The sequence below is a fragment of the Talpa europaea genome (genome assembly GCF_964194135.1).
Source record: "Talpa europaea genome assembly, chromosome: 10".
Lineage (NCBI taxonomy): Eukaryota > Metazoa > Chordata > Mammalia > Eulipotyphla > Talpidae > Talpa > Talpa europaea.
Window position 1 is genome coordinate 8,911,528 of NC_140077.1, and position 27,926 is coordinate 8,939,453.

The following is a 27,926-nucleotide window of genomic DNA, read 5'->3' on the forward strand; positions in this document are numbered from 1 at the left end:
TCAGTCACTTTCAGATTCTTCATCATCACCTATCGGGTACGACTGGATATTATTCTGAGTGTACATTTTTGTTTTAATGGGGCAGTTGTGGTCCATGAGGATGGCCTAAAAGAGAGCAAAGTGCAGATAGATTAACCTTGTTTTGTAAAGATTAGATGGTTTTAACCTGCTCTTAAAGATTACTTAGCTGAAGGCTAGATACAGCACACCCACTGTTATCCGGTCATCTGGGACAACTGCCAGGTACTGGCCTAGAGGGCGACGAGCTCCACACGGAGCCGTACAGCGCAGGAAGTAGCGAGGCAGTCTCCACGGTGTCCCCATCACACCTGCCAGTGGCCATGCATCACTTGGAGGAAAACTGCACTAAGACGCTGGGATATGCAGGTTAGGGTTAGGAAGAATGACAAGGAGCATCTTGGAATGGGGGAGGGGTCCTGGCAGTCACCCATTCCAACTTCTGTTCATAGAATTTACTGAGGCAATACCCTCAATACTGCCATGATCTCCTGAACGAGGTGAGCTCTTGTGCTAGAAAGGGTCCTGAGGCTGGACTAGACCCTGTCCCCACTGTTTCTGTTCACAGATCCAGTGCTGATAGCAGCCATCTTCAGACTGCCTTACAGTATTATAAGACCTTTACCATGGTCCCTGAGATTTTTCTTAGACTAAACATCAGAGGAACCTTGACTTTTCACAAATGGGATTTCCACAGCACCTCTCCCCAAATCCTGCTCAAATCTATGATTTAAAAAAAAAATTTCCTCTTATAAAAATGTGTGCCCTTATTAATGAAATTTGAACAAATGTGTGACCAGAAAAAGCAATGCTTTCTTTACAAATTGTGTTCTCAATCAATAAGGACTTAGTCACTCCTGGAAGTTCCAGACCAAGCACGTAAGTCTTTTAATACCCATAATGTTTATCCTGCCAGGACCACACTAGCATTTTCAATGCAATACCTCAGCTGCACAGTAACTCTGTGGTAGGCTGACAGCTCTCTGAGGTTAAACAGCCTGGTCAAGGGATGGGCAGCTAGAACACAGCAGACATAAGCCCAGGCAGCTGGCCCCCAGAGTCGACCAGGATGAACTCTCCCTGCTGTCCTTGGAGGAGGGCAGTGGTGGGACACTGGGTATAACTGAAAGGAATTATCTCATCAAATAGGTCTCGGAATTTTCCTCCACTTATCCCACAGTACCTTTTGTGCAGTTTGAAACTAAATGGAAATACTTATCTGGATTAAGTTTTATCTTACACATTGGCGTGTTGCATCCTATCTTGTTAGCTAAGTTCTTGTACCAGACTTGATAAGCTTCCGTGACTCTACTCTGCACCAAGCCCATTTGCCACTTCCCAAAAAGCTCTAAGATGATCTGCCTGTGACACGTTCAGATAAGGACTTCTTTGACCCTCGAGTTAGGCTGCCAGCTCAAATTGTCAACTGCAAATTTAACTCCCATCTTTTTATTACGCTTCTTGCCAAGCAAATAAAGCACTCAGTTTCTAAAAAGTAACTGAGGTAAGAGACATAGTACCCTAGGGCCGTCCTCCCATTGTGGACAAATCGTCGTTTTACCAAAGATTTCGACCCTGAGAAGCTCAATGTCTAGTCTCCCTAGATTAGTGATCTTCAATGAAATTCTCAATCACTTGGGGAGAGAAGGGGGGCAAATTGAAAATACAATCCCAGGTCCTTCACAGGACGGTGGTGTCAGCGTGCTAGGAGACCCACATCCTACTTGGCTGGCATCAGCTATACTAGAGTCATCATGTAGATCTTTCCAGATAACACCTGGGCCCACAGAGGATCACAGGGCTGATGACAGCTTCCTGGGAACCAACCAGGTATGTATTGCCATGCCCTGATAGTCCTACACCAGCATCTTAGTTACCCGACTGCATGAGGAGAGGCGGGTTCCACAAGGCCTCGGGGAATGCTCACCGTGGGTGAGTTGCTCAGGACAGGCTGCATGGGAGAGAAGGAGCTGAGGTGACACTTGAATGACAGGAGCTGCACGGTGAGGGAGCTGGGAGTCTGGATTATATATCAGGGACACAGCAGGCCAGCCTGGCCACCGCAGAGCTCTAAGGGTGAGGCCCAGTGAGACATTAATGGGAAGTCCCGCAGGGGCCACACTGCAGCCTCGTGTGCCAGGCAAGAGGTCCAGACATTCCGTGGGCCCACAAGCCGCAAGGCAGCCATGGAAAGGGAGACCATCGCTGCACCTCATGTAAAATTGCCTCCTGCCTCTTGGCTTATCCACCATAGGCCTGACTGAGTATATGCAGGTTTCTCTAGGACCCCTGGAATCAAGCACTGGGTACCTAATAAAGACTCCAGTGAAGACTATATCGCAAGGAAAGAATTTCAGTCACGCCATTTGGCATGACACAGGCTTAAATAGTCAGGATTTTTCAATTCAGCCAACCACATTTGTTGACATAGGCTGTTTCACATGGAGAAGTTTTTCTTCCTTAAAATACTGTTTGATAGCTTTTAAGACCTAACTAACTGGCTTCTGAATCTCTTAAAGGATTTACTGTGCAGTAATTTTTCTTTCAAGTTGTATATAATTCAGTAATCCAGATGGCAGATACTATTCCAAAAGTGCCATGAAAAGGGGCAGGAACAGGTGTGGGGGGGGTAGGTCAGGTGCATGGGGGATGCGTACGAGTGGCTGGGACCGGCAGGTACTTTAAGTCCACACTCCATGCATCACTGTGGGAGGAAAGCGTAACTGAAGAGAAAATAAAAAGATTTTAATTCAGAGGAAAGGCTAAGGAGGTACACTCGGGTCTGCCAAATACCTGCTTTCATATCAGACAGAGCAAAGTCAGGATCCCCAAAGTGGCAAGAACAGGTAGGACTAATGAATGTAAAATCAAAACAAATAGGAAGCTGGATACTGAAACAGATCATTAAAGGGTAAACGCCCCAGGCTTTGTGACTCTGAAAGACACCAGGCATATCTGAAAAAGAACTGATGGCGGTTTTACATATCCACCATGTATATGCCCCACGAAGGGCCAAGGTTCTATCCATTATAATACACAGAGCATACTCAGTCCCCTTGGCTTCAGATATGCAATCCTTGCCCTACCCATGACCTCCAAAGGCAGAGCAACTGGAAAGACTATGGAACAGCAGAGACTCAGAGTCACCCAAAAAAACGCAAGCTGCTGGTGGGCGTGGCACACAGGGCACACGGAGGAGGGGCAGGCCCACTGCACTAGCCACAGAGCTGGAAACCAGTGCTGCCTCGAGAAAGAGAAAGAAGGCAAAGTAATGGATGGGAGGCAGGGAAGGACTGTCCTCAGACCTCCTACTTTCCTGGGGCCTCCCCAGTGGCGCAGGGGATTAAGCACAATGAGGCAATCTGCAGCGCGATTTCGATCCCCGGCTGGCCGGGGAGAAACCCACATGGTGCAGCAGACCTCTCCTGTCTCGCCCGCTGCTCCCCTCAGCAGTGTATTTTGTCAGTCTGCCTGTTCTGCTCCCCACTCTGTCTCTGGTGAATCCTCTCACCCCTCAAACCTCTGGCCTGTTCCCCAGCTCTTGTATGCATAAATAAATGAAACTTAAAAAAAAAAAAAAACACTCCTACTTTCCTGTCTGGGCAACACTTAGAAATGTCAAGTGTAAGATATAAGAAATGGGCCCTATCTTCTAAAATCTTCAACCTGGATAAAATTCCACAGCAGAACACAACCGAATATTCTGAATGATGGGCTGCTAGTGAGTGTCACGGAACTGAAACACAGTTTTCCTCAAATGGCAGTCCGAAGACTCCGTAGACCTGCAGAGGCACCTCACTGCCAAAAAGATTTTTTTCTCCCCATGTATTATAACTCAACATTGATTATGGAAAAAATAAAAAAAAAAACAGAAATGGAAACAAATGGAAGAAAAACTCACTAGCTCACAAACCCATGAATCTACAACCTGGGATTCATGAAGGCAGCATCGGCCCTCTCGATGTAGAGATACAAACTTAATCCAAACTCCACCTCCTCAGACTGCTGCCTGACGAGAGAGACCGTCCGCCTCGTTCTGGCTCCACGTCCTGCACTGCGGAGCTAAGTGGACCGGCTCTCGTCCATCGGATTTTCTCAAGTGGACACTAATCAGCTCCTTCTCCTCCACAGCACACTGCTGTCTCGCCACCCTCCCCCTTATCATTAGGTGCTGCGGGTTTCCACCCGCTTCTTCCTGCTCCGCTGGCACAAGAGGCAGCAGCTGCCACCGCCCCCTCCAGATCTGCCTGTTACACCCGCCAAATGGCCCCTGATGTGATGCCTTCGATTATGGCGTCAATTATGGGCAGCAAGATGCACATTTCCCCCCTAGTTTTTATTGATTTATCTTGTTAGACAGAAGGATTTTGGCATTTTAAAGTGAAAACGGCTTTCTGGAAACCTGTCATTCTTAATGCTTTGACTTTTAGGACCATCTCTTCCACTTCCTTCAGCATTTTTCTTTTTAAATGAACTGAAGCCGTGGTTTAAATGTGGAGAGAGGTGGGGGACTGAGGCCTGCCTTGTGGGCTGTAGCAATAGCTGGCGGGCAAGCCTGGCCCCTCTCCCTCCCCCTCTCATCCTCTGGCCTCCCTCACTTCCTCCGGGACCCCAGATAAGCCATCACGCTGTGCTGCTGCCACCACCGCAGGAACAGATGATACAACAGCCACCAGCATCTCGGGAAGCCGGAGCAGCAGCTCCAGGCTGGAAACAATGAACAATGCAAGGACGCTCGTGCCTCAGGGGGGAAAAGGCTGGAGGCTCCTGGGGCAGCACGGGGCTGACACAGTAAGTCAGGAAGTGGGATAAAAACCAGAGCAAAGAGCAGTGTGATGCCGGAACAGCAGCACATTTGTGGCGAGTTCACTGTGTGCCAGACACAGGCTAACCAAGCCTTGCGTCCGGGTGCTTTTCCTCGACCATGTTCCACACTCGCCCTTCACTATGCCAAGAGTATCAAACAATCTCCTGGGCGACAGGTGATCTTTCTTTCCCCCTCCCCTTTTTTGGGGGTCAGAAAAGGTTAGGTGTCACCTTCATTCAACCTTATACTTATGTGGTGGCAACACTCGACAGTTTTTCATTGAAAATCCTATGCGAATTTTCTGAGCCTGACCTAGGCAAGGTTCTGGGCTGAGGTCAGACAAACCAAGATGGTTAGCAGACAGGTGAGCCCCGGGAGGTGTTGATGGAAGGGCTCAGGTGGCTGAGCTGGAGAAGCAGCCAAGCAAGGGGAAGGGAGAGGGCGCCTTCCACGCCTCTTCTTTGAGTCAAATGGGTCATGAATAATTCAAAATTGTCTAGTGAAACTCTACAGAATAAAGGGCACAGACCAGCGCTCAGGGCTGGATACATTTTTTTAAATCTATTGAAAGAACTAATGAATGCAAAAAAATGCCTAAAACAAATAAAGGCTGCACATAACCTACCCTTAGGGTCTGCCTCTGTCTTTAAATCCACTCTTGGAGGAGAAGCTTGAAAGGGCAGTTGGGGAAATGCCAACGCACTTGAGACCCAGTTGAGTGCAGTTCCGTCAGAAAGAAGTGACGTCCTTCCCAGGGGACAGAGGGGGCCTCGTGTCCACTCATAGACACGAACCACCATCTCCCCTCCCCTGGCCTGTTCATTCTGAATCCATGACACTGTCTTTCACCAGGGCCAGCGTCTGTGACTATTTAATCTTCTTAAGAGCAATTATCAGAAAAGTTAACATGGATGAGGTATTCCAACATTCAAATCTAGAAGTGGTAAGTTGGAAATTGTTCAAAGGGGAACACACTTTATATTCAATACTATGTCTTGCCAATATTGCGATCCTGGTTGTGATGCTTTGAACTGAAAGTTTACACACTCTCACACGCTCCCGGGGGTTACCCACCCTAAAATCACCTCCAGAACTGTGTACAGTAAGAAGAAAGACACCACGCCTGAAAGGATAAAGGTTAGCAGAAAAGCAAACCACCAAAAATGGCTAATCTTAGGAGTAAGTGCAGAAGGCAAAAGAAAGAGGTCCAAGATTTTTAAGAACTGTAGAAAATTCAGTTGAACGCTCCCTGTTTTATATTTGCTTGACAAAGAGTTATACTGACTGCTCACCTATATACAAAAAAAATCACTTTTCAAATGTGTAAATATACTACTCAATACAGTAGAAGAAATAGCTGCCCTTAAGGAATAAGGGGTTCCAGAAAAGGAACCCCTCCCATTTTGAGTTCTACCCAAACACAGCAGAAACACATTTCAGAATCAAACCAGAGGAAACCCAGAAGACCATGCCCGAATGATCAGGAAACACTCCATACCTCTTAAAATTTTCTTACCATTTTTTCCTCCTTGGCAGGTAGACTTCGAAGAAAAAAGCAGAGAGGGGCAAAAAGAATATCAATTATTCCAATGATTGTCATGAGCCACGGGAATCCAATTGCCTTTGCGATTGCTCCACCCGCAGAAGGACCTGCCGGGAAACAGACTCAGCCAAAGCTCTGCCAGGGGTCTTGCAGACAGAAAGAGGCAAAGGTAACAATAATGTTCAGGGGCACCCGTCCCTGCTGGGCGGTGGCAGGCGGCACTTACCTATAGCATAGCCCATACAGAAGGCCACGTCGGCGATGGCGTACACGCTCCCGTACACCGACACGTGCCGCAGGTCCACCAGGTGGCCCATGATGGGCATCATGGACGAGTCCACCATGCCTGCGGACAGTCGGGCACAGTCTATAGAAAACTGGCATGAACCGACAATGGGCTTCATGTCAGGACCACGGCCCAACCTCACCACCCAGCTGGCTCTTCACTGCCACTTGCAAGTCTTGAGGCAGCCGCCCCACGGCACCTCTCACAAAGGACAGGTGGCAGAGAGCACCTGGCCGGAACCCAGGTCACTGCCTGATGCTACCTGCCTTGCCCGGGCCCTCGGCTCAGTGGCCTGAATTCCGGGTGAGGCCTCAGTCCTCTCGGCACCCCACACGCTTGCCCAGTCTCTTCCCCAGCCTCACTGTGGCCTCCCACAAGGACAGTGAAAATTAAAGGTGGAAGGTGCCAGGGAGGATCAGTGGGTTCCAGACCTGAAGGCGTCAGGGGGGCCACCTGGCCCTGCACAGGAATCTAAAACGCAAAGAAGTTTGCTCATGACCACCACCACCACCTAGACCTGTCCTGGAATCTCCAGCCCCTGGGATATTTCGGAGGGGGCTGGATCAAGAGCGAGCACGTGTGTTCAGTCCTGGATTCCAATCCCTGGCCAGGTGAGCAGGGCCACGCAGTAGCTCTAGGAAGATTTCTCGCCTATAAAATGGGGTTTCCCATCTGTAAAATGGGGCTGTGCATGACTGGCTAAAATGAGACCATTTCTGTGAACACACTCAGCAGAGGACTCAGTATTAGCGCCCCCACCTCGCAGGTGTCAGAGGCAGGTAGACGAGGGAAACGCCTCTCATTAGAGTAGCATTTGCTGCTTGTTTAATATGTGTGAGGTGCTGGGGATACAGGTGAGCAGACCAACATCTGAGTTGGATGAGTTTAAACAGAAATTGGAAAATGAATTTGGATTGTGACTGATGCCACGAAGATGCTGCAGGACAACACAGACCCCGGGGGTTGTGAACTGCCTAGGGTCGGCAAGGACTGCTCCTTCTGCTTTCCCACTCACAGGTGAAACTCCTGCCCTTATCCTACGGCTGAACGAGCATTTGCTTTTGCCATGATATTATTAATGCATATTATTAATATGGACCTGCACGTTATTAATAAGGGGGAAAAGTATGCAAGGATCTATCCCAAATGTTAACAAACCCCAGCCACCATTTCTGAACCAAACCTCAAGTCTTTGTAGTCTGGCCTCAAACAGAAGGTCTGTTCACAGATCTGAGACCAAACAAATGCGTTCCGAGGGAGGGATTCGCTTGTTTGCCCAAAGCACAGTGCAGTATCTGTTTGCTTCTGTAAATATCAGACTTTCAGAAGGGCTGGTTTTCAGGAAATAAATGACTAGCATGTGGAAGCAGGCAGCTTTCTGAGGGTGACGTGCAGGCTGTACTTGAGCTCAGCTGCCCACAGCTCCTCTCAAGCTTCTGGAAATGTCGGGGTGAGTAACTCCCATAAGAGGAGATCTTGCTTTAGTGATGAGGAAAACCAAGTCCTCCCCTCGGGCACAGGCTTGTGAGACTTACCGATCGCAAAACCAACTCCAAAGTTGGGAGCAATGAGGCCATAAATGTTTTTTGCAAAAGGAATCTGTAAGAGGAAACAAGCGTCACCCTAAAATAAAACAACATGAATTCTAAAGCGCCTTGGAAAGTCTTACAAGTATATGATCTCTGGTCTGCTGTGTGTTCCCTTCTGAGAGAACAGGAGGAGGCAGAATGGGGTTTGGGGAGAACTGAACCCCCAAATCTCTACAAGTCGAAGCAGAAACAGGTTTTGTTTTGTCAAACCACAAAAAAAAAACCTAGTTGCAGGTGAAAGTCCAGTCAGGTCCATGCTCCGTTTCTGACAAGAACAAGAAGGCCTCCCTGGGGGTAGACACTGACCAGGAGGAGGAAACGCTTTTGATTCTAGAAAAGCACCGTGTCGTTATTTCGGGCTAGTCGCCGTAAGTGTTTAAGATGTAATAGTTAAGATGTGGGAAGGAGAGTGAAAAGTAAACATATAAACTATCTTAAAAAACTTCCAATTAAATAAAATAAAATGCACCCCTCGGACAGTCCGTTCCAAAAACGTTTAAGATGATTGTTTAAAGAGAAGAAAAGGAAAATTCTTAGTAAAAATAAATACAAACAAATTTCAAAGGACTGTAGATTATTTCTTGGTGATTCCTGCCCAAAGCAAAATTCGATTCATGGTTTGTTTCCACTTGTCAAACTGTCCTCTTTTACTCACACATAAAATGCTGATTCCGACGATGACCAGTCCCAGAAGTGCACAAAGCCACCTGCCAAAAAAACAAAAGCACACTGGGGTCCCCTTGGTAGCGCAGGGGTTAAGTCTCAACGCTATTAATCTATCACCAGCCACTGCGGCACGAGTTCAATCCCCGGCCAGGGAGCAACCCACATGGCGCAGCAGACCTCTCCTGTCTCCCCGCTGCTCCCCTCAGCAGTGTAGTTCAGTGGACCCCCCTGGTCTGCTCCCCCACTCCGTCTCTGGTGAATCCTTGCAACCCCCTAGCACCTCTGACCTATACTCCAGTTCTCCTATGCACAAATAAATAAAAATAAATCTTTAAAAAAAAAAGCATTATCTGTAGATAACTTTTAGAGAAATAAAATATTTCCCCCCGGTCCAAATTTCCACTGGAAATCAAGACAAGCCCTTCTCACAGCTAAGGCAGACACACTTGGAATTTTTTTAACTGCCCGTCTCCACGCATGGAGGCGCTCGGCTGTCATCTCATCTTACCTCCCCATTTTGTGTGCGAGTGTCCCAAAAATATTGGTTCCAATGAGATAAGAGATACTAGCTGGCAAGAAAGCAATGCCTGTGAATTTATGAAAAGGACACCATATCAGTACTGATATCAGGCAAATGTTAGAAAAACTAATAATTGTCAGACACCACCGCGTTGATTAGAGCCGAGAAACGACACCCTGGGCCAGCACCCGCGCAGCTAATATCCGGTGGCCAGTCCTGCCCCCGGGGCTGGTCCATCCCCACGAAGCTGCTGCGACACTCCAGAAATGAAATTCATTTCTCTATCAACGGCTTCATCTCGCCCCCAGCTCTGGCCGAGAGTGAGCTTCCCACACGGGGCGACAGCAGCAGCGCCCAGCTCCCTGGCCGGGCAACTGGCCGCTGGCCCCTGTGCCTGCCCTGCTGCTTCGTTATTTGAATGACAGATGAGACAGGGGCGTTGGCAAAATCAGGGAACATGAAGCAGCAAGAAAAAAGTAAAGACGACCCTGAAGAGCCTCTCCCAATCGGTCACTATCCCACAAGCGTTCGTTTATAAACGTCATTGCGTGTGCACGGGCTTTTGTTTTTCCAAAAACCAAATGGCATCATACCTACCAGCCTCCATCCTCCTTTGTCAATCAGCTCATGCACACCTTTCCACGACAACAAAATAATCCATGTCTCCATGGTCATTTCTGGCGGCCATGTCCTAAGTGCCCGGCAGTTTCCAGTGCAAGGTTGTTCGCCGGGACAGGGACCTTGCATGCCTGGGCTCGGTGGGCACCTGAGCTGACCTCCTGCTGCTGGCGTTGAGCCCTCTGCGTTGAGCAGAAAGCCACTCAGTCTCGCAGGCTCGGCGGCCAGGGGTCTGTCCACATCGGCTCTCTGGTCCCCACCCTTGGCAAGGACAAGACAATCTCTTTTCCAAAGACAGTTCATTAATGTGCTTTTTTTCCTTGAAGCACATATACGAGATTTGATTCTAACCCTGGCCCACAGATGGTGAGTGGCTTTATTCTCAATCACGCAGGTGCATGAACTTGCTACCCACGGTAGATACTAGACAGTCAGTGTGTGCCCGCGGCGCTCCAGATGCCTGGGACCAAGGCCTTTCTAGTCCAGACAGAGACAGACACACCGCAGACGAGCCTGCCCTGCCTCTTCCAGGAGGCCCTCGCGCCTCCTCCCAGCCCCCACCCCAGGCCTAGACGCATCCTCCCCTCCCCAGGGCTCCAGAAAGGCTGAGCCTCGGGCACAGGACACACTTCCACGTGACTGTTTCCAGGAGCGAACCCAAAACCAAGTCATCCCAGACTTGGCGATCTGGGCAGTAACAAGAAGAGCAACCTCATTTCATGTTCCAGGAAACCATTTCCGTCACTCTGAGCCACATACCCGGGTCGGGTAATTGTCAGGCGTATGAGGCTCGGCAAACACTGCTGACAGCCTGTGCCCGGCCCTGTGCCAGCTGCAGCAAAGGCAGTGCCCACAACATGGCCCTGATCACAGAAGCTTTATCGAAGGAAGGACTGGGTGATGCCTGGCTCTTGCCATGGCGTCATGAGGGACGTGACAGAGCCACCAGCCTGGTGCTCCGAGGACCCAGCGCCGGCAGGCGCCCCGGAGCAGCGGCGTGGATACCTGACCTTGCTGGCTGTGCCGAGAGAAGCTAGTCTGGACAGCCTGATTCAGGACGAGCGCCCGGGGGGACAAGGGAGGCAGGAGCGGTGCCAGCCAAGTACAGGAGAAGGGGCAGCAGCGGTAGCCAGACAAAGACCCCCCGACATTCAGCCTCAGAGAAACAAAAGGAAAACAGAGGAGGCTGTTAAGCAGCTGCCGCCACCCTCTCCAGACACTGGCTTCCCTGGAGGATTGCCGTCCCAGATCAGAAGATCTGGTTTTCTTCGTTGAAATCACCTCATTTTTAAATGTTGGCAATTGAGTTTTCAAAACATTAAGCCCATGTCGGCCATTGTTGTACCAAAGGGGTGATCAGCTTTGCTAGGAGACGCGGGGCCTGGAGTCCATGACCTTCCAGACAGCCCCGCCCCACCCCCACGCCAGCTCCTACTGGGAGCCCGGGCTCCTCACATGCCGCCTTCCCCATCTCTGCTCTTGGTTTGTGGTTTGGGGCCGAGATAAGACGGCTTGGACCTCCTCCCCGCACCAGTGAGACGCCACCCCACCGTGACCTGGCTTCCCAGGTGTAGGGTAAGGTAAAAGGTATCAGGCTTTTCTGCCCTCTCGCCATCAGGATAGATGAGGGAACCCTGTGATCCTGAATGCATGCCTGATGGCGGGCACCTGAAGTGGGTACACCTGCGCTAAGACTGTGCCTTTAAGGGCGGCGTCACGGGGACGCCAGTAGAAACTGAAAGAGAAGCCGAGAGAGAAGTAGCAGAAGCCGAGAGAAAAGCAGAGAAGGCCGGAGAGCCCAGAAAGAGTGAAGACTTGCTGGGGGCTGGGAGGCCTGCCAGCCTCCTGGCCCCCCAGCACCCCTGCCTGCCATATGTCTGGTGAGCCCCAATAAAAGGCCTGCAAAAAGCCACTAAGGACTCTGATCCCTCCTTTACCCAGTCTGCATGGGATCAGAGAACCTGCACTGTGGTCATTCCTGCCACTACACTAGGTCAAATGCCAAGGGGCTCTGGGGGTGTCAGGGTCCCGAGGTCAACACTCCACACAAGAGCAAGTAATTTATCTTGAAACATGGTGCCCAGAACTGACCCGGCCCAGCGCTGTGATGGGCACGCGGCTCTCAGGCAGGGATGGGATGAGTGAGCCTGTGGGCGGCCCCCTCATCACTCCCCTACCCTAGGCTGGCTCTCGCCTGGGCCGGCAGCTCCAGCCCTCGCCCGCCCTGGTCCTCTTGAGTGCACAGTCCTGAGCGCCCACCAGGCCCCCCACGCCAGGACAGCGCATCTGCAACCCTGGCTGGGTCCACGTCCTCCCCACCACCCTCTGCACCCCAGGACTGCACCCCATTCCTTCAGGCCTTCGTTTCTGCCTGTGGAGTGAAATCCTTTTGGAATCTGACTCGCTGGCCAACTTAATCCCTCCCCAATTTGCACCACCTGCAAACGCAACAGAACTCATTCCAGGCCTTTCTCCAGCTCACTGGGAAAGTATTAACTGGGGCTGTTGTAAAAAAGTGCCCAGGATGAGACTCGAACCTTCACAAAGCCCAGGGTTAGTGCAGGGTAAATAAAATTAAATTAGGCCTTTTTACGCCCTTCTGCCACTCGTCTCTACGGCTACCATCTGCGGCCTCGACTGTGTTAAGCAGAAGGCCCTTGGAGGCGTGAGTGTGGACACCTGGGCCCAAACAGCAGGGGCGTGTGCGCGGGTAAACAGGAGGGAAGGTGGCGGCAGGACGGGGAGGGGAGGCTGGCTCTGAGGCGAGACCAAGAGATGAACACCAGAGAGAAAGCCAAAGAGAGCCCGGGGAAAGCTCAAAGTTTCCTTGGGGGACAGGGGGTGCACTGCAGGGTACCAGTGCTGGGGGGAGGAGGTCCGAGCCAGAAGTCATCCAGGGCTTCGCAGCAGCCAGAGCGGGTGGGGGTCCCGGTGGGCCCGCCCAAGGGAGGGTCAGGGGGCCAAGGCCTCACACCCCGGACCCACGGAAAGTCGGCAGTAACCACCGTGTCTGCTGCGACCCAGCCAGGCTGGCACAGGACAGGCCGAAGGTCATGGCTGACTGGGGGCGCAGCTAAATGGACCCCTTTCCCCACCCCACATCTCATGAGAGACAAACGGGCTGGCAAAGCCAAGAGGAAGTCTGGCTTCGGCCCTTTCCGCGCCTGCTGCGCAGAGCCCAAGCTTCTGGAGGGGTCTTCGCCTCACTGCGCACTCTGGGGCCCTGAGCCTCGGTGTCAGGGAGAGGACATTTGACCCAGGACCTGAGAGAGAGAGAGAGAAATGACTCCCTCTTCACCAACCCCAGTGCAGGGCCAGCCCCAAGGGGCAACACGGGCTCTGCAGGCAGCTGGCAAGGAAGCCTTCTGGGCTCTAGAGGGGCTGCCCTCTTTACCACTCCCAAAAGTCATGGCCCCAAGCCCCACATTTGCCAGAGCAGTCAAGCATCGCCAGGCAGTGCGGAGGATGGCTCTGCCTGACGCCAGGTCTTAGGCTCTTTCTCCAGAACTGATGGGGGAAGGGAGGTGGAAGGGCTTCCCTTGCACACAAGGCTCTGAACAAGGGACCCCAGTGCCGGCCCCCGGCCCCCGACCCTGCACGTGCTCTCCTAAGGTTCAGAGGGCCCTGGGGGCTCCCGGAGAGCGGCCCCATCTCAGGCGGGGTGTTTCCTCTCCCACTGGTCTGGACCTGGGCTCCTCTTGAAAAGCCCCCGTCCACCCCGGGGCGAGGAGGGCTGCTTCCCGGGGGACACGTGCGGAGCTGGCGGGCAGCACGGGGGTGGCGACAAGCCCTGCAGGACCGTCTCCTGACGAAACCCAGGCGCCTGGGCCTGCTGTCTCACTGGTGGCCCGGGCTCTCTGACCGGCTGTGTTTCAAGCCCTGGGCTGTGTCTGCAGAGGAAGAGGGCAGAGCAGCTAAGTGCCCTGCTCGGCCAGGACGCGCTCAATTAGGGCGGTGAGTGGGTTAAGTGGCGACATCAGACACACCAGAGACGCAGCTCAGCCCCGGAGCACGTACAGAGCCAGCTCTGGACACAGGGTCACGGCACCTCCCGGAAGAGCCTGGAGGCCAAATCACCACCAGGACCAGAGGGAAGACCCGGCAGCCGGGCCGGGTTAGCCGTGGGCATAAGAACAAGGCATGAAGAATGTCTCCGTCTTTTGCAAAACTGCTGTTCACCAACTCGGGGTTAGTAAAAGCCCACCCCTGTGCAAAAAGGCTGGTCTTTTGTAGGGGGTTTGAGGGCCTTGGGGTTTCTGCTGCTGCCCTAAATGCCAGGAAGCTCAGAGTTAAGTTTTCTGGCAAAGAACTAGCCTTAGTTCAGCAACAAGAATCTCTGCTCCTTGGCTGGATGACTGCTCTTGCTTGGGGCTTGTTTTGGCTTTGGGAACTTCAACCACCATAAAAATCACCCTGATAAAAGGCACAGTTGAGGGGTTTTCAGTCTGTCCGGGTGGTTGTATACCATCCCCACTACTGAGCTCCCGAATATCTTCACCACACCCACCGGCCTCCCTCCCCATCTCGCCCTAGTCATGTCAGGCTTTTTAATAAAGGATTATTTGATGCAAAAACACAGCAATTCAAACCGGAACCAGAGGGCATGGTCCTCGGGCCAAGCTAACTGGTTGAGGAAGAGGGACAGGCCTGACCAGGGCCAGAATCCAGCAGGATCCCAAACAGAGGGAACAGAGGGCCGGGGCGGCGGGGAGAGAGCACAAGAAGGCCTAGTTCAGAACCCAGACTCTCTCCATCAACAATGACGAGTGAGTGAAAGAATTAGGAAAAGAAAATACGTCTCTAGGCAGGATAACCAATAAAATCTTTGAGGGTGTGTGACAATGGAATACTACTCCGCTATTATTAAAAACAAGATGAACTCTGGCCATTTGCAACAACGCGGAGGGAACTGGAGCGGAGGATGCAGAGTGAAATAAGTCAGAAGGAGAAAGAAAATATCAGATGATTTCACTCATCTAGGGAATATAAAGAAATAAAGGAAGGGACAGACAAAACTATGCCAGGGCCAGCCCTAGAGATCTGGGGTGGAACCCAGGCTCCCAGACAGGGAGGGTGGGGTGTGGTGTCAAGGGGAGAGAGGGGGAGCACTGGTTTGTGATCAACACTAGGGGGGCCTGGGTGGGGGCTCTGGTATAGTAACATATATATGAAGAGAAATGAACCTCCACCCCTAAACCACATACGGCATTGTAAAGCAACGCTACTGCCATCAAATAATTTTTAAAAAATAAAAATGAAAAAACTAGGGGGTGTTTGTGCAGGGACTCTCCTTCCAGATGTTAAACAGTTTTCTAAAGCTGCAGGAAGCAAATAGGAGGGTAGAAACACAGGCGTACAAGCGGACCAGGGGGCCAGGAAATTCCAGAAAAAGACCCAGGAACATACAGTTATTTTGAGCATGACAAAGACGAGAAAATCTAATGGAGCATTATGGGGGATACCACTGCTGGGACAACGGGCCGGCCAGGGGATAGCAGTACCACCAGATCCCTATCACACTTAGGGCAACATTAATTCTGTGTAAATCCAAGATTTTAATGTAAAAAACAAACTACACACCTATTCAAGGAAAACATGGGTGAATTAAAAAAAACCTTAGCTGCGCAAGACCCTTTGAACTTGATATGAAATGCTGATGGTGAAAGGGGAAGACAACTAAGTCATTAAGGATATTTAAATGTTCTGAGTAATTAAAAAAAAAAAAGCCATCCATCAAGTCTCAAGACAGACCACAAAAGCAGGGCAGCATTTGTGAAATATCTGATGCAGAAGTATTATCTTAATATACAAAGAACTCTTAGAATCAACAAGAAAGAACAACCCATTCCAAAGAAAAGCAAAGGATGTCAATAAAAAATTTATCAACGTCTTCAATAAATATGAAGTTTTTAAGATCTTTGCCTCCTCAATCTATGTGCTTTGATTTTTTATAAGCATTATTTTACAATTTTAAAAAACTTTAAAAATTCCTCCTTTTAAAACCTAAGTTTGTTGTTAGGTCTCTTCCATATAAATTCAGTTACTGTGCAGACATTGAATATAACTAGTCCGCCTCAGAGGCTTGGGGAGAGGCCAGATGTATTTTTTTCTTTGTCATCCCTGCCCGGAGTGGATGCCTCCGTAGTAATTCTGCATTCACTGGGGGTGCTACAAAAACTGGAGCCCAAAATGAGACCCCAAAGCTCATTGCTGCCCTGAGCACTTGCCCCATTGAGTGTCAAACAGAAACAATCACTTTATCATCTACACAAGCAGCTCAACAGAGTTACCGGGAGGGGCCCCACCTGGGGAGGGAAATTTGAGAACCAAAGAGCCCGCCCCAGCCTTACCCAGCTGCCACTTCCGGGAGCACATGGTCTCCATCATCCAGATGGGCAGGGCCGGCTCCAGCATGGCGATCCCCATGTTTGCAAAGCAGATGGCCCCTTGAGAGGAACAGGAGGTCAGTGAGCTTCGGGGTCTCAAGTATCCCCTACCATTTCCAAACAACTCAACCCCTGGGGCTCAGAGCGAGCACAATCAGCTCAGATACCCACAAATTCTATCAACTTTTGTTAAGAAAAGAAAAACAGCTGGAGGAGCCAGTAAGGCTCACTGTTGTTTTGTTGTTGTTGCTATTAACAGGTCCGATCCCAGAGTCATAAAGTTTGAAACGAGAGGGAGCCTGAGCAAACCTTTGGCCCACGTATTAAGGAAGAACAAGGGTTCAACTCATTCCTGAGCCTCCCGCTCGGGGCCGCCCCTCCCGCCCCAGGCAGCCGAGGCTCCTGCACCAGCCCAGGTACTTGCAACGCCGCCTGCAAAGCCAGCGCCCCCAGTACGGGTGCTGTGAAGGGATTTCTTTTTTAAAATCAACTGTCCATCTTGGGTATCTGTGCAAACAGCTGCTGTCATCCAGGCCAGAGACACACACAGCCGCCCCCAGTGTTCCGGGGGCTTCCTGGGCCGCAGCCCCCAGAACCAAACCTCTAGCTGGCTGGAATCCCAGCAGGATTCCAAAACCCAGCGCTGCCGTCACGGTCAGGTCTCACATAATGAAGTTTTCTCAACCTCTGTGACACAGGCAGAACGAAGAAAGGATGTTGACATGACTGGGCCCCCGGCCCGCCTGTTCCGCCGCCTCTGTTCTCACCCGCCAGGGCGCGGCAGACCCGCCGGAGACACAGAGTGAGGCGCGGGCCGCTGCCGGGAAGGTCAGGGCCCGAGACACACAGTGGACAAGCTCAGCCCCAAATGCACCCCTGTGGCCGGGATCTCCACGCCCCAGACAACTTTGCCCCCAAGGAGACACAAGAAAGGCACCCCGGCCGAGACTCAGAACTCGATGGCGGGAAAGGCACGTCTTGGGACGTAAAACCTTTTCGTCTTTTATGTTTTTCTGTAGCCGGTTTCCAGCAGCAAAAGGAAAAGCGGTCGGCGCCATCCACCCCCAAGTCCCACGACTTTGCCTGACCTTGAGGCAGCAGAACAGGGTGGGCGTGGGAGGGGCCCCACCTGCCGCGATGAGGATGTAGGGGTCCCTCAGCAGCGTGGTGATCGGGGTTCCCTTCTGGCTCTGTCAAGGGAAACAGGGGTGAGGAGGCTGGAGGGGGCACCACCTGCCCCCCTTTACCGGCAGCTCACCTCCGGCTGCACCTGGGACGGCTGGAGCACGAAGAGCTGGATGGCTGCGAGAGAGGACAGTGTGGCCTGAGCACCTGCCGCCCCGGTGCCCAGGCCGATCCCGGGCCGCGGACCCCGCGTGCTCACTCACCCCCATCCAAGAGCACCAGGACGGCCAGCACCAGGAACGGAGCCGTCTTCCCCACAAACTCGTAAAGCACACTGCCAAAGGGGGGGCCCACTGAGGGAAGAGAAGGAGGGGCCGGGCCTGTAGGGGTGCCCCCCACTAGAACCACCCAGTGGTTTCTTGCCTTTCTCTACATGGACCCAAAGGCATAGGGGGTGGCCCCCCACTTGCTCCACAGTCATATGAGGTGGCCTGGACACTTCCTTCAGGTTTGCACCTCGGATGTAGGCACCGATCTATTAGCAGCACCCCAAAAGCAAAGCCCAGAAAGCAGCAGGGTCAGGACTGGGAAGGGCTCTGTTCGGGAGCCCACGACAACAGTGGGAGGGCTCGCTCCCCGCAACAGCACTTCGGGACCCAGGGCCAGCATTGTGGGCACAGAACCCACACAGAGAGGCCTGAGCGCCTCTCCAGGCCCAAGGTGCTGGCCAGGGAGGTGGGAGGCAGGGACAGAGGACAGGAAGGTCCTCTGCAGTCACAGCTCAGAGAATGTTCCAGAGGAAAGGATCTCGGCAGATCCAAAGCTTGTTCAAGTTTGGTCTCGCATCTGGGCCAGGAGGTCTGGGGTTTCTTTGCTCAAGGTTATCCAGCAAGGTAGGGGGAGGAGGAAGGGCACCCGGGGTCCTCCCAGGTCAGGACCCTTCCCTCCAGCTTCCTAAGACTCCATGAAGGTGGGGAACGAAGAGGGGGCAGCATGGGCCCATCAGCGTGGCCGTTTTCTCTGTCCAGCCAGGTGGGGCCCCTCCAGTCTCCTCCACAGTGGTCCTCACCCACCTAAGACCCCCATGGCCAGGCCTCCCAGGGCGATCCCCATGGCGTTGCCTCTCTCCTTGTCGTCCGTGTACACGCTGGCAAGCATGCCCAAGCCTAGGGAGGAAAAGAAAGTCAGGAGCCAAGTTCTGGAAGCAGCAGAGAATCACAATCCAGGACTCGCCTTCCCCGCCCAGCCACGATCTTCGCGAACCTGCCAGATTCAGGAAGACCACGCAGCATCCAAGGAGGCAGTGGATGCGTCCTCCGGCAGCCGCACCCCACCCCAGCCCCGGCCAGGGCCACGCTGGCGGTGCCCGGCACACCCAGCCCCTGGGTCACTGGTTGGCTGGGGCCTCCAGACCTACCAGCCACGGAGGAGCAGGAGGACCCGATGCCCTGCAGCGACCTGGCGATGAGCAGGAGGGCGTAGCTGCTGGAGAAGGCGAACACTGCGGGGAGAGCAGCCCCTGAGGCTGCGCCGAGTCCTCCGGGGCGGCCCCTTCCCAAGCCCCCCTTAACCGATGCCAGGTTTCCACGCGAACCGCACGCCCCCGCCCCGAGGGCATCTTCTGATTCCGGCCGTCAAGCCCGCCCGTGACCCCCCACTCCAAGGCGAACATCGGACACTTACTGATGGTGGAGACGAACATGATGCAGAAGCCCGCGAACATGGGGATGGGGTAGCCGATTCTGCAAGACAGAAGCAAGAGAATCTCTGCTTACCCGGCGCTTCATGCTGAGGCCACTGCCGGCCCCTAGGATCAGGTGGGTAGGAGGCTGCCCCGCCGGTCTCGAGGCGCGCTCAGCGGGCGCTTCCTGCCTGGCCCTGGCGCTTCTGGCCGTCCAGGAAACTGAATGCACGTGGACCACCACACCAAACGGAAATTTTTCTGGCATAAACATGAAGACCACATTGGCAAGTACCCCGGAACACGTCCAGCACCCCCGGCCGGGTTCACATCGTTTCTTCTCATCTTTAATTAATCTTGGCTAGAATATCCCCAAAGGGATAGCTGCAATCAAATGACTCCGGTAAAAGGTCATCAGGTGACGCCATGGACAGCAGAGGCATGGCCTCTGAGGGCATCAGGCAGCAAGGAGGCTTCCGTCTGTCTTCATGTCCACCCAGACGTGGCCACTCTACACAAACAGGCCTGGTTTTCTGTGCAAAAGCCCAATATCCCAGTTGCTGTGTAAAAAAACCCTTCTGTCCATGGCTCTGCCACCAGGCCCATGGGTGGGGGGTACTGTTGGTGAGGGGAGACCCGGCCTGCCAGTACCAGACCCCTGGCTGGACCCCATCCTGCCACTTAACCCAGGCAAGTCTCCCCCCAGCACCACTGAGACCACCTCCACCTGCCAGAACTGGGGTGAGCGGAAATGAGACGCGGCTGATGCAGAGCTCCCAGGAGACCTGACACATGGCGGGGAGGGTGCCCTTCCCCTGCCTCCCCCTTCTTTCCACTGTTTCTGTGAACTAAGTGGGCAGTTTGGTCCCTGAAGAGGGGGCTGCAAGGGTGGGGGTGGTTCCTGCACCCCTGCCCTGAGAGGAGGGCCAACGCTGAGCCCGTGCCCTCCGGGAGGGCTGCATCAGCCCAGGGCATCCCAAGCATGCCCAGGTCTCCTCCCTTGAGTCCTGGACCGTCAGGGTCCTGGCAAGGAAGCAAAAGAGCCCACGAAGGCAGCAGGACAGGGCATCCGAGCACAGCACTCGGCCTGAGGCTCTTGTGGTCAGGCTTGCCTGAGCGTTGTCATGGCGACGCCTGCACTTAAAGGTCACCGTCAGTTCTCTGAGCATGCACACCCCTCAGCTCAGTGCTTGAGAAGGGCAGTCAACCACCTCCCCATTTTACAGATGAGGAAACTGAGGCACAAAAAGTGGCCTATATTACGTCCTAGGGCTAATTTCACTGGAGGCCTTTCTGTCCAGGTTAGGGCTTGTCCCTGCAAATTCTACCGGCCCACCAGGTAGTCAAAGGGCACTAGAAGCTTTCAGAAGGTTCAACCAGAACCTTTCCAAAAGTTCTCCTGGTCATGCTCCTATTTTTATTTTGAACTACATCATGTGCATTCAGAGAACAAATACTAAAGATAAAAGCAGCATCTCCCAGTCGCAGACTTCCAGGCAGACCCCCTCTGTAAACCCAGGCAAAGACTCACTGGTGGGGACCTGGGGTGAGGCTGTAACTCACAAAGGGGGCTTGAAGCCCATCGGGTGAACCAAGAGAGATACTGGGGATGCTCTTGTCTCCACGCCCCTGCGGCTGCCTCTCTGTGCTCCTTATTCTCGTAGACACAAGAGCCCCATGCACGGCGCGGTCCTGCACGGTGCCAGGCATGCTGAACAAGGAACCCTCCAGCTGCTCGGGGGCAGCTCATTGTTCTCAGCAACTTTTGCAGATGGAGATGGGGCAGCTCCCCCACGGGCGTGGAACAAACCAAGAACACCGGGCAGCCCTGGACTCCACTGTTTCCTTCTCCTTGGACACAAGTGCCTGACACTTTCCAGAGGCCCAGCACTGACTGGGTGCTCAGTGGAACATGCAGGCAGCCCTCACCCTCCTCTGCCCCTGACCACACACCCCAGAAGGTGGGTGGTCCACCAGGTCACTGAGTGGTGGGCAGGTCGCCCGTGTCCTAGTCTCCCCATAATGTCACACACAGATGGAAACTCAGCTGACATCCGTCACAAATGCCGACCGCGGCCTCTGCCTCAGCCGATGCCACCGCGGTGGAGGTTTTGCTCAGAAGAGCTAGATCTGATGTGGCGACCTGCTAACGGAACAGCCACCACCCGGGCCTGTGAGTCATGCAGCCCACGGTCAGCCCCCTTGCTAGCGCCTCAGGGAGCCGTTAATTCAACTGGAACAAGAGTCAAAGTCATATATTGAATTCCTAGAAAAACGTACAAAGCGGAGAAGCCGCTTGTGGCCCTGAATCTCCCCTGACCATCACACGCTCTCTCTAAAGCTAGCAACTGGCTTATCTTTGTCTTCGGCCTGATGCCAGCTCCATCCGCAGGCGTGCTAAGATGGGGTCCCCTGTGCCACGGTCAGTGACAAAAGCGAGGACACAGAGGGGGAGCCCCTCGGGGTACAAACTACCAGCAGACGAGACGAGAGGTGACGGCCCCCTCTTCCATGATCTCAACATGCTCCTAAAAGGTGGCGCAGTAAATGAGTCTCAGGCAATAGAAAATTTCACACGAGCTAGGGTCCCCACATGTTACCCCTATTCCCTGGTGCTCAGGTAGGGGCTTTGCCCCCATGAGAAATGCCCAGTTCCATTGCCAGCTTCTACTTCTGTTCCAGAAGCCAAGCCTCCTCACATCAGATCTAGCATGCTAACGACCTCGAGGACGGGAGGACCCTTTCCAGAATAGCTGGTTTCCCTGTCCGCAGAGATGCTGAAAAGGTCACTGCTTATTCCTGCAAAGCCTACTGCAAACCCACAGGCAGAAGCTGGAGGGAAAAAAAAACCGCCACAGTAGATTTCGTAGAGATTTCATGCCCTCTGGCTTCCTCCTGGCCGTTCAGATGTTAGCTAAGATTCTGAGGCAAAAATAACTGGCTTTCAAATATACTAGGTAACTATGGAAATAAATTAAGCCACTGATGCTGCTTGAGAAAAAGCAGACCACTGAGACAATGACAAGACGAGGAGGAAGCCACCGGCACCCGACTTAACCCTTCCTTGGCTGCCGCTCGCTGAAAGGAGCTTCTGGGTCTAAAGATGCCACCCTGTGTCCACCTCAGGTGAGGTCAGCGAAGCCCGTGATGCACGTTCTTAGCAACCTGGCTCCTGGCAGAGAAGGCAGAGGTGGGGCCACGGTACTGAGCTGCCTGGAACATTCTTCTCATGTGTGTATCTAAGAGTTCACCGTCCAGACCAAGCTATGCTGGTGCTGCTCGTCTAATTCCCTCTGCTCCCTTTTCACACACCACTGCAGCCGCGAAAGGAAGTTAATCTGGAAAATAAAGTAAGCCCCAGGAGCCCTCCCGGAGGACAGCACGGCACCAGCTCTGGAAAGCGTGGGAGTGGACACGTGAGCACTGCGCTCGCCAGAGTGACATGACCTCTGCTCCTGGCCTGTCCCATCGTGCTCAGTAAAAATCCAGCAACTGAAGCAGAAATCAACCGAGAATGAATGGCCGGTGAGGGGCCTTCAACACCCCCCAGGAGGTTGATTTCCTGGGTTTGCATGAAAGCTTATTCCATGTTCAAAACAGCATGGGCAGCTTGCCTCCTGGTCCAGCCGCCCACAAAAGCTGCTCAGTTGACAGCATGTGCCTGCATGTGGGGGGCCAGCTTGGAAGACGGGTTCAGGTGTGTGACACCAGGCGTCGCCTTTCAGAGTGGGTCCCACTCGTGGCAGGACAGGAAGGAGCGGCACTGGGCAGCCTGCCTCTGAGACCTAGGGAGCACCCCAGCTCTTGGGGAGCGGGGGGGGTCCTTTCTTTTCCCCACTGTCGCCAGCACTGCAGAGATGCTGGGCAGCAGGTCCAGGGAGGTAAGGAGGGCTCATGGCCAAAGCCAGGCTGAATTTTTTTCTAAACTCCCTGCCCATTGGTTAAAAATAGCCAACAACTCTGTGACTTTCCTCCCCTGTGATATGTCAGGACTGGACCAAAGCCTTGGTTGAGGGCTCTCCCAGCTCTGATGCACCGTATTTTTAAGGACTCTTTAATCAGAAACACATTAACTCGCTTTAAAATGCTGTTTTAGACACACTGGTTTACAAGAGCGAGCACGTGAGGTTTGAGCTACTCTTTGATGGGAAACATATTAACCCGCTGCAAAACGCTGTCTTCAACACACTTGTTTACAACACTGAGAACGTGAGTCACACATCTTGTCAGTAATTGAGGATGTGATTGGCACAAATTACATCAAAAGACTATTTGCAAAGGCTCACGGGGCAGATTCTGGAAAAGGAATTGGACTGTATTTATCGCTTCTCCAAGCAGAGCCTTGGGGTACCCAGAAAAGTGGCGAGTCTCCAGCCTCATGTGGAAGGGGCCTGGGAAATATTTAGAACAATGACACCTCATGATCATTTTGGAGGGACCACAGAGTTCGCGCCACACTTCTGCTCACATCAATATTAAAATCTGTTTGCATTTCCAGGTTACAAGAGAGTGCCAGGAGCTAAGAGCTATCTTGAAATTTGCTGGGTGGATGAGGGAACCAGTCAGGCATTCAAATTTTGCTCTGAATAAATTTCAAAGTAGATCACTCAACATAGGAATAGACTAAATTTTACAGGCCACAAAACAAAATTAGGTTTCTCTTGGAAGACAAGATTTTCTGGAGCCGTGGTGGCTGAGTGTCAAAGCCTCATGTATTTAACAGGGAGATGGTGTGACTGGTTTTCAGAGCACTTCCTCCCAGGGGCTTCTGCTAAGCACAGAACATAAAAATGGGCTTCGTAAAAAGCTTGCTCATTTTCTGTCTGCATTTGGAAGACTGAAATACATCGTTTCAGCCCCGTTTTTACTCTCACACTGCGGGTCTAGCATGACCCGCAGCCCATGACTGGCAAGGCATTATTACCATAATGTCCTCAATTTTCACTTACAGTATCTGAGTTATTTGCTTTCTCAGAATACAAAACCCTGAGTTGTTTGCTATAATTACACCAGATGCATCTAAGACACACTCTTAGTCTTGCAAAGAGGACAGCAATCCTGCAGGCTCTGAGGTCTGCTTGGTTTTCCTCTTGAAGAACAGAGGCTCCGAGAATGTCACTGTGATAGTGGGGCTTCTGTGGTGGGCTCACAATCAGGCCCCCAATTCTGGGCTAATTTGCATAGCCCGTTTTCTGTGGCAGGCTTGTCATATCTCTCGGTGCAGACTAGAGGACGGAATATGGCTTGGGATTGTTAAAGTGGATTCAGAGATCCTGCTGCATCCAGAAATTCAAACTGCAAAGTTTAAAATGTGTTTCCCCCCAACTGGAAGTGGGTATGTTAGCAGCACCTGTCAGTGTCGGGGGGCAACTGGCGCTGGGGAAGCCAGATCTGGACTGTCTCCGTGCCTTGGCCTCACACGCACAGTCTTCCCCATGCTCCAGAGCTGGTCCCACTCTCAGGAGGGCCCCCAGCTTGGCTTAATGCCCTGCTGTTGCCATCTTGAAATGCTGACTCATGCCTGATCAAAGGGCCCTGCTGCCCCTTCCCTAGGCCAGAAGTCTGGAACATGGGAAAACCTTCCTGCTCCCAGGCTACGTAGGCTGCTTGGCTCCCGGGCCCTCCGGCTCGGCTTGGAAACCTCCAGTGGCTTCCAAATGGTCTGGCAACAACCCCGCCCCTGACTCTACTCTCTACCTAGAACTCGGGGCTCCTTATAGCCTCACCATCCCGACCCCCATAGCCCCAGCCTCCTTTCCAGCCCCTTCCCACGTTCTCTTTTCCAGCTCTAGGCTTTTGCTGTTTCCGCTGCTAGGTCTGGGAACAGGTAGGACTCTGCCCCCTCTGTGCCAATTTGTACATTTCTGCCCCTGGGACTACACAGTGTCCGTGCAGCCCACCACCACTGCCGACCACCTCTGCAGCTGGCATCTTATTGGCTCTGCCTGTGCTTTCAACCCCCAAGTACCAGGCAGAGTTGGTGCTTGCTGGGTGGACAGCAACAATGGAGGCTTGAACCATTACTCAAAATAACGTGGGTCCAAGAACAAAAAATCCAGCACTTCCATATTCATATAAGGCTGGTCTGGGAAACCCAAATTACTCAGAGGACAGGCTCATTTCTCTTCCCTTTGGGCACAAGGACACAGCTTGTACCTGGCTGGCGAAACCTGCCTCATGGTCCCTGGCATCAGCGTTAGCAAGTTTTGTCTACACAGCAGGATGACCCATCTTTTCCATGTTCCCCACCCAGCTACCTATTTGGGTCTCCCCTCCCCCCGGGCCAGCCCTAAAGGAAATTGCCTTGGTGTTCTCTAAGGAAGTGCAAGACCAGAGGTGGAGGAGACACCCATGGCACACCCAATCCCACGGTGAAAAAAATGGAACAAGAAATCGTGATGAACTAGGGTCACAGACACAGGGGAAGGACACTGGCTTTCCCCGGCTCCCCCACCACTGGCTTTCCAGATTCTGACACCGGGTGGAGACACAGCAGGAGGTGGGAGGATCAGCTCAGAAGCAGGTACCTATAAAACCCTCTGACCAAAATAACACGGCATACCTGTTGGTCAGCAGCCCTATGAACGGGTTGGTGAGGAGCTGGACGGTGGCTTTCGAGGCGAACAACAGGCCCACTTGCACGTTTTCATTCAGGAGCTCTTTGTCTTCGCTGGGACAGTCGGAAGGGGCAGCAGACGTGTTTGTCACCGGGTGCTGCGTGGTGGCCCTAGGCAGCAGCCCCCCCTGACGCTCCCCAGTGTGGTTGCCGGTGGCCATGGTGGAGTTGTCATAATAGGAGAAGATGTTCTGGAAGCTGCCCGCGGTGGAGGCTGTGAACACGGGCCTGGCGGTCTGGATCTCTGTAGTGTTCTTCCCATGCTTCATGCTATACAGGTAACTCGGGATGATGGGGACTGCGAGTGGGAGCACAACAGGAAGGCGGCAGTGACCGCACCGAACCCTCCCCGGGACAAAAGTCAGCTGAACGGTGGTCACCTCAAATGCCAATTAGGGGCCCAGGAACGGGACTCCGGCACCAGGCAGCCCCTAAGCTCACTGGAGGGAACAAGGGCAGCCGCCCCGCTATGAGCCCCCGCTACCCTGGCCAGGGCTGCCCACCCCACACCTGGCTTCTCCTGGCAGGGGCCTTCTGGGGGGATTGTAGGGAAGCAGAATGTGGGCTGATGTCTGGTCAAGGCCGATGGGGGGTTGACCAGAGCATCTCCGAAAGAGGCTCAAAGACTGTCCAGTGCAGGAATCAAGCAAATGGAAACCTAAATCTCATTAGAAAAAAAACAATAAACTTGCAAGCAGCAGTAATTTGGAAATTCTGCAACTGCCCTACTTCACCTTTTTATGATCTGAATCGGAATCTGTGTCACACAACCTGGAGGGTCTCAGGATTCCTCAGAGTTTCGTAAAGGAAAAGAAAAATGGCCGTAATAGAAACTTTGGGGGTGTGTAGCAGAGAACATTCCCCACACGGGAGAAGGGCTTCTCTTACCAAACTCAATGAGCTCCACAGCCCTGACCGTCCTGGGGAAGGAAACCTCCCCAGGTGAGGCGCTGGAGACTTCTGAGGGAGAACCCCGCTAAGGAAAGACTGAAACAAGCCACCCCATTGTTTGTCCAAATAAAAAAAATCACTTCATTGAAATTGGGGTTCTTTAAGGAGAAGCCCCCCAGACACTTGGCTGTTGATGGGGCTCATTTAAAGCCCGAGATTTCAATGCTGAAATTAAAATTAAAAACCATCCTAGAATGATGCTCAGTGAAATAAGCCAGAAGGAAAAAGAAAAATATGGGATGGTTTCACTTGTCATAGGAATACAGGGGAGCCCAATAAGACATCAGTGTAAAAAAAAAATAATAATAACAGTACAAGCAAAAACAGACAATGATAAACCACAGCCATCCTGCAGGGGGGGAGGCGGGAGAGGGATCCAAGGGAGGGAGGGAGGCCACAGGGGGCTGAGGGGCTGGTGCCTGGGTGCCTTGGGGAAGGAGGTTCTATGGGGGCTCCATCTGAGGGGGTGGGGGGAAGCAAATATTGTCTAAAAAAATGTAAAAAATGATAAATGTTAAAATAAAAAAAGGAAAAAGAAAAAAAAATCCTAGGAAAAAGGCAACACCCCTCAGTGTTGAAATTGCCTTTGAAGTGGGTTTCCAGCTCAAGTGTCACTGCCTTTTTTTTGGGGGGGCGGGGGTAACTACTTGTTCCGTCAGGTGTTACACCCCTTTATTATCCCACCTTTTTGGGTGGCATAATATTTCCTATAAGATTATGCTGACGCCTGACAACTGCTCTTCGTCCATACAAATCCCTCACCGCCAGGAAAGAAGGCTCGGGGAGGCAGGGAATTATCAGAAGGAAACAGAAGTTCTGGGTCTCATGGGATGTCACATTTTTTGACCCGACCACCAGGAAAACGAAGCCACGAGGGGCCTCCGACTCTCCGGGCGCCTCGCTCTTGGGGTGTGTATATTTGCAAAGTCTATTCTCTAGCTCCCCCGGGCCGGGGCGCCCGGGAAGGGGTGCGGGCGAGGGGCGACCCCGCGCACCTACCCACGACGGTGAGCAGCATGTTGTCCAGCAGCAGCGCCAGGAACACGATGAAGAGGATGAGCTTCCGCGAGTGGCGACTCTCCCGCAGCCAGCGCAGCGGCGCCCACTCGCCCAGGGCCAT

General features: G+C 52.7%; 1 protein-coding gene across 1 annotated transcript; it reads right to left on the minus strand.

Moving 5' to 3' along the window:
* SLC18A2 (solute carrier family 18 member A2) lies at positions 1-27,926 on the minus strand (the record flags this gene model as incomplete). The annotated part of the gene is made up of 15 exons (XM_084245324.1): positions 1-105; positions 6,342-6,475; positions 6,595-6,714; positions 8,190-8,253; positions 8,899-8,950; positions 9,418-9,496; positions 16,398-16,493; positions 17,563-17,623; positions 17,692-17,735; positions 17,822-17,911; positions 18,632-18,724; positions 18,976-19,059; positions 19,242-19,300; positions 25,802-26,153; positions 27,806-27,926. The coding sequence occupies 15 exons, from the start codon at positions 27,924-27,926 to the stop codon at positions 1-3; spliced, it is 1,554 nt and encodes a 517-aa protein (XP_084101450.1).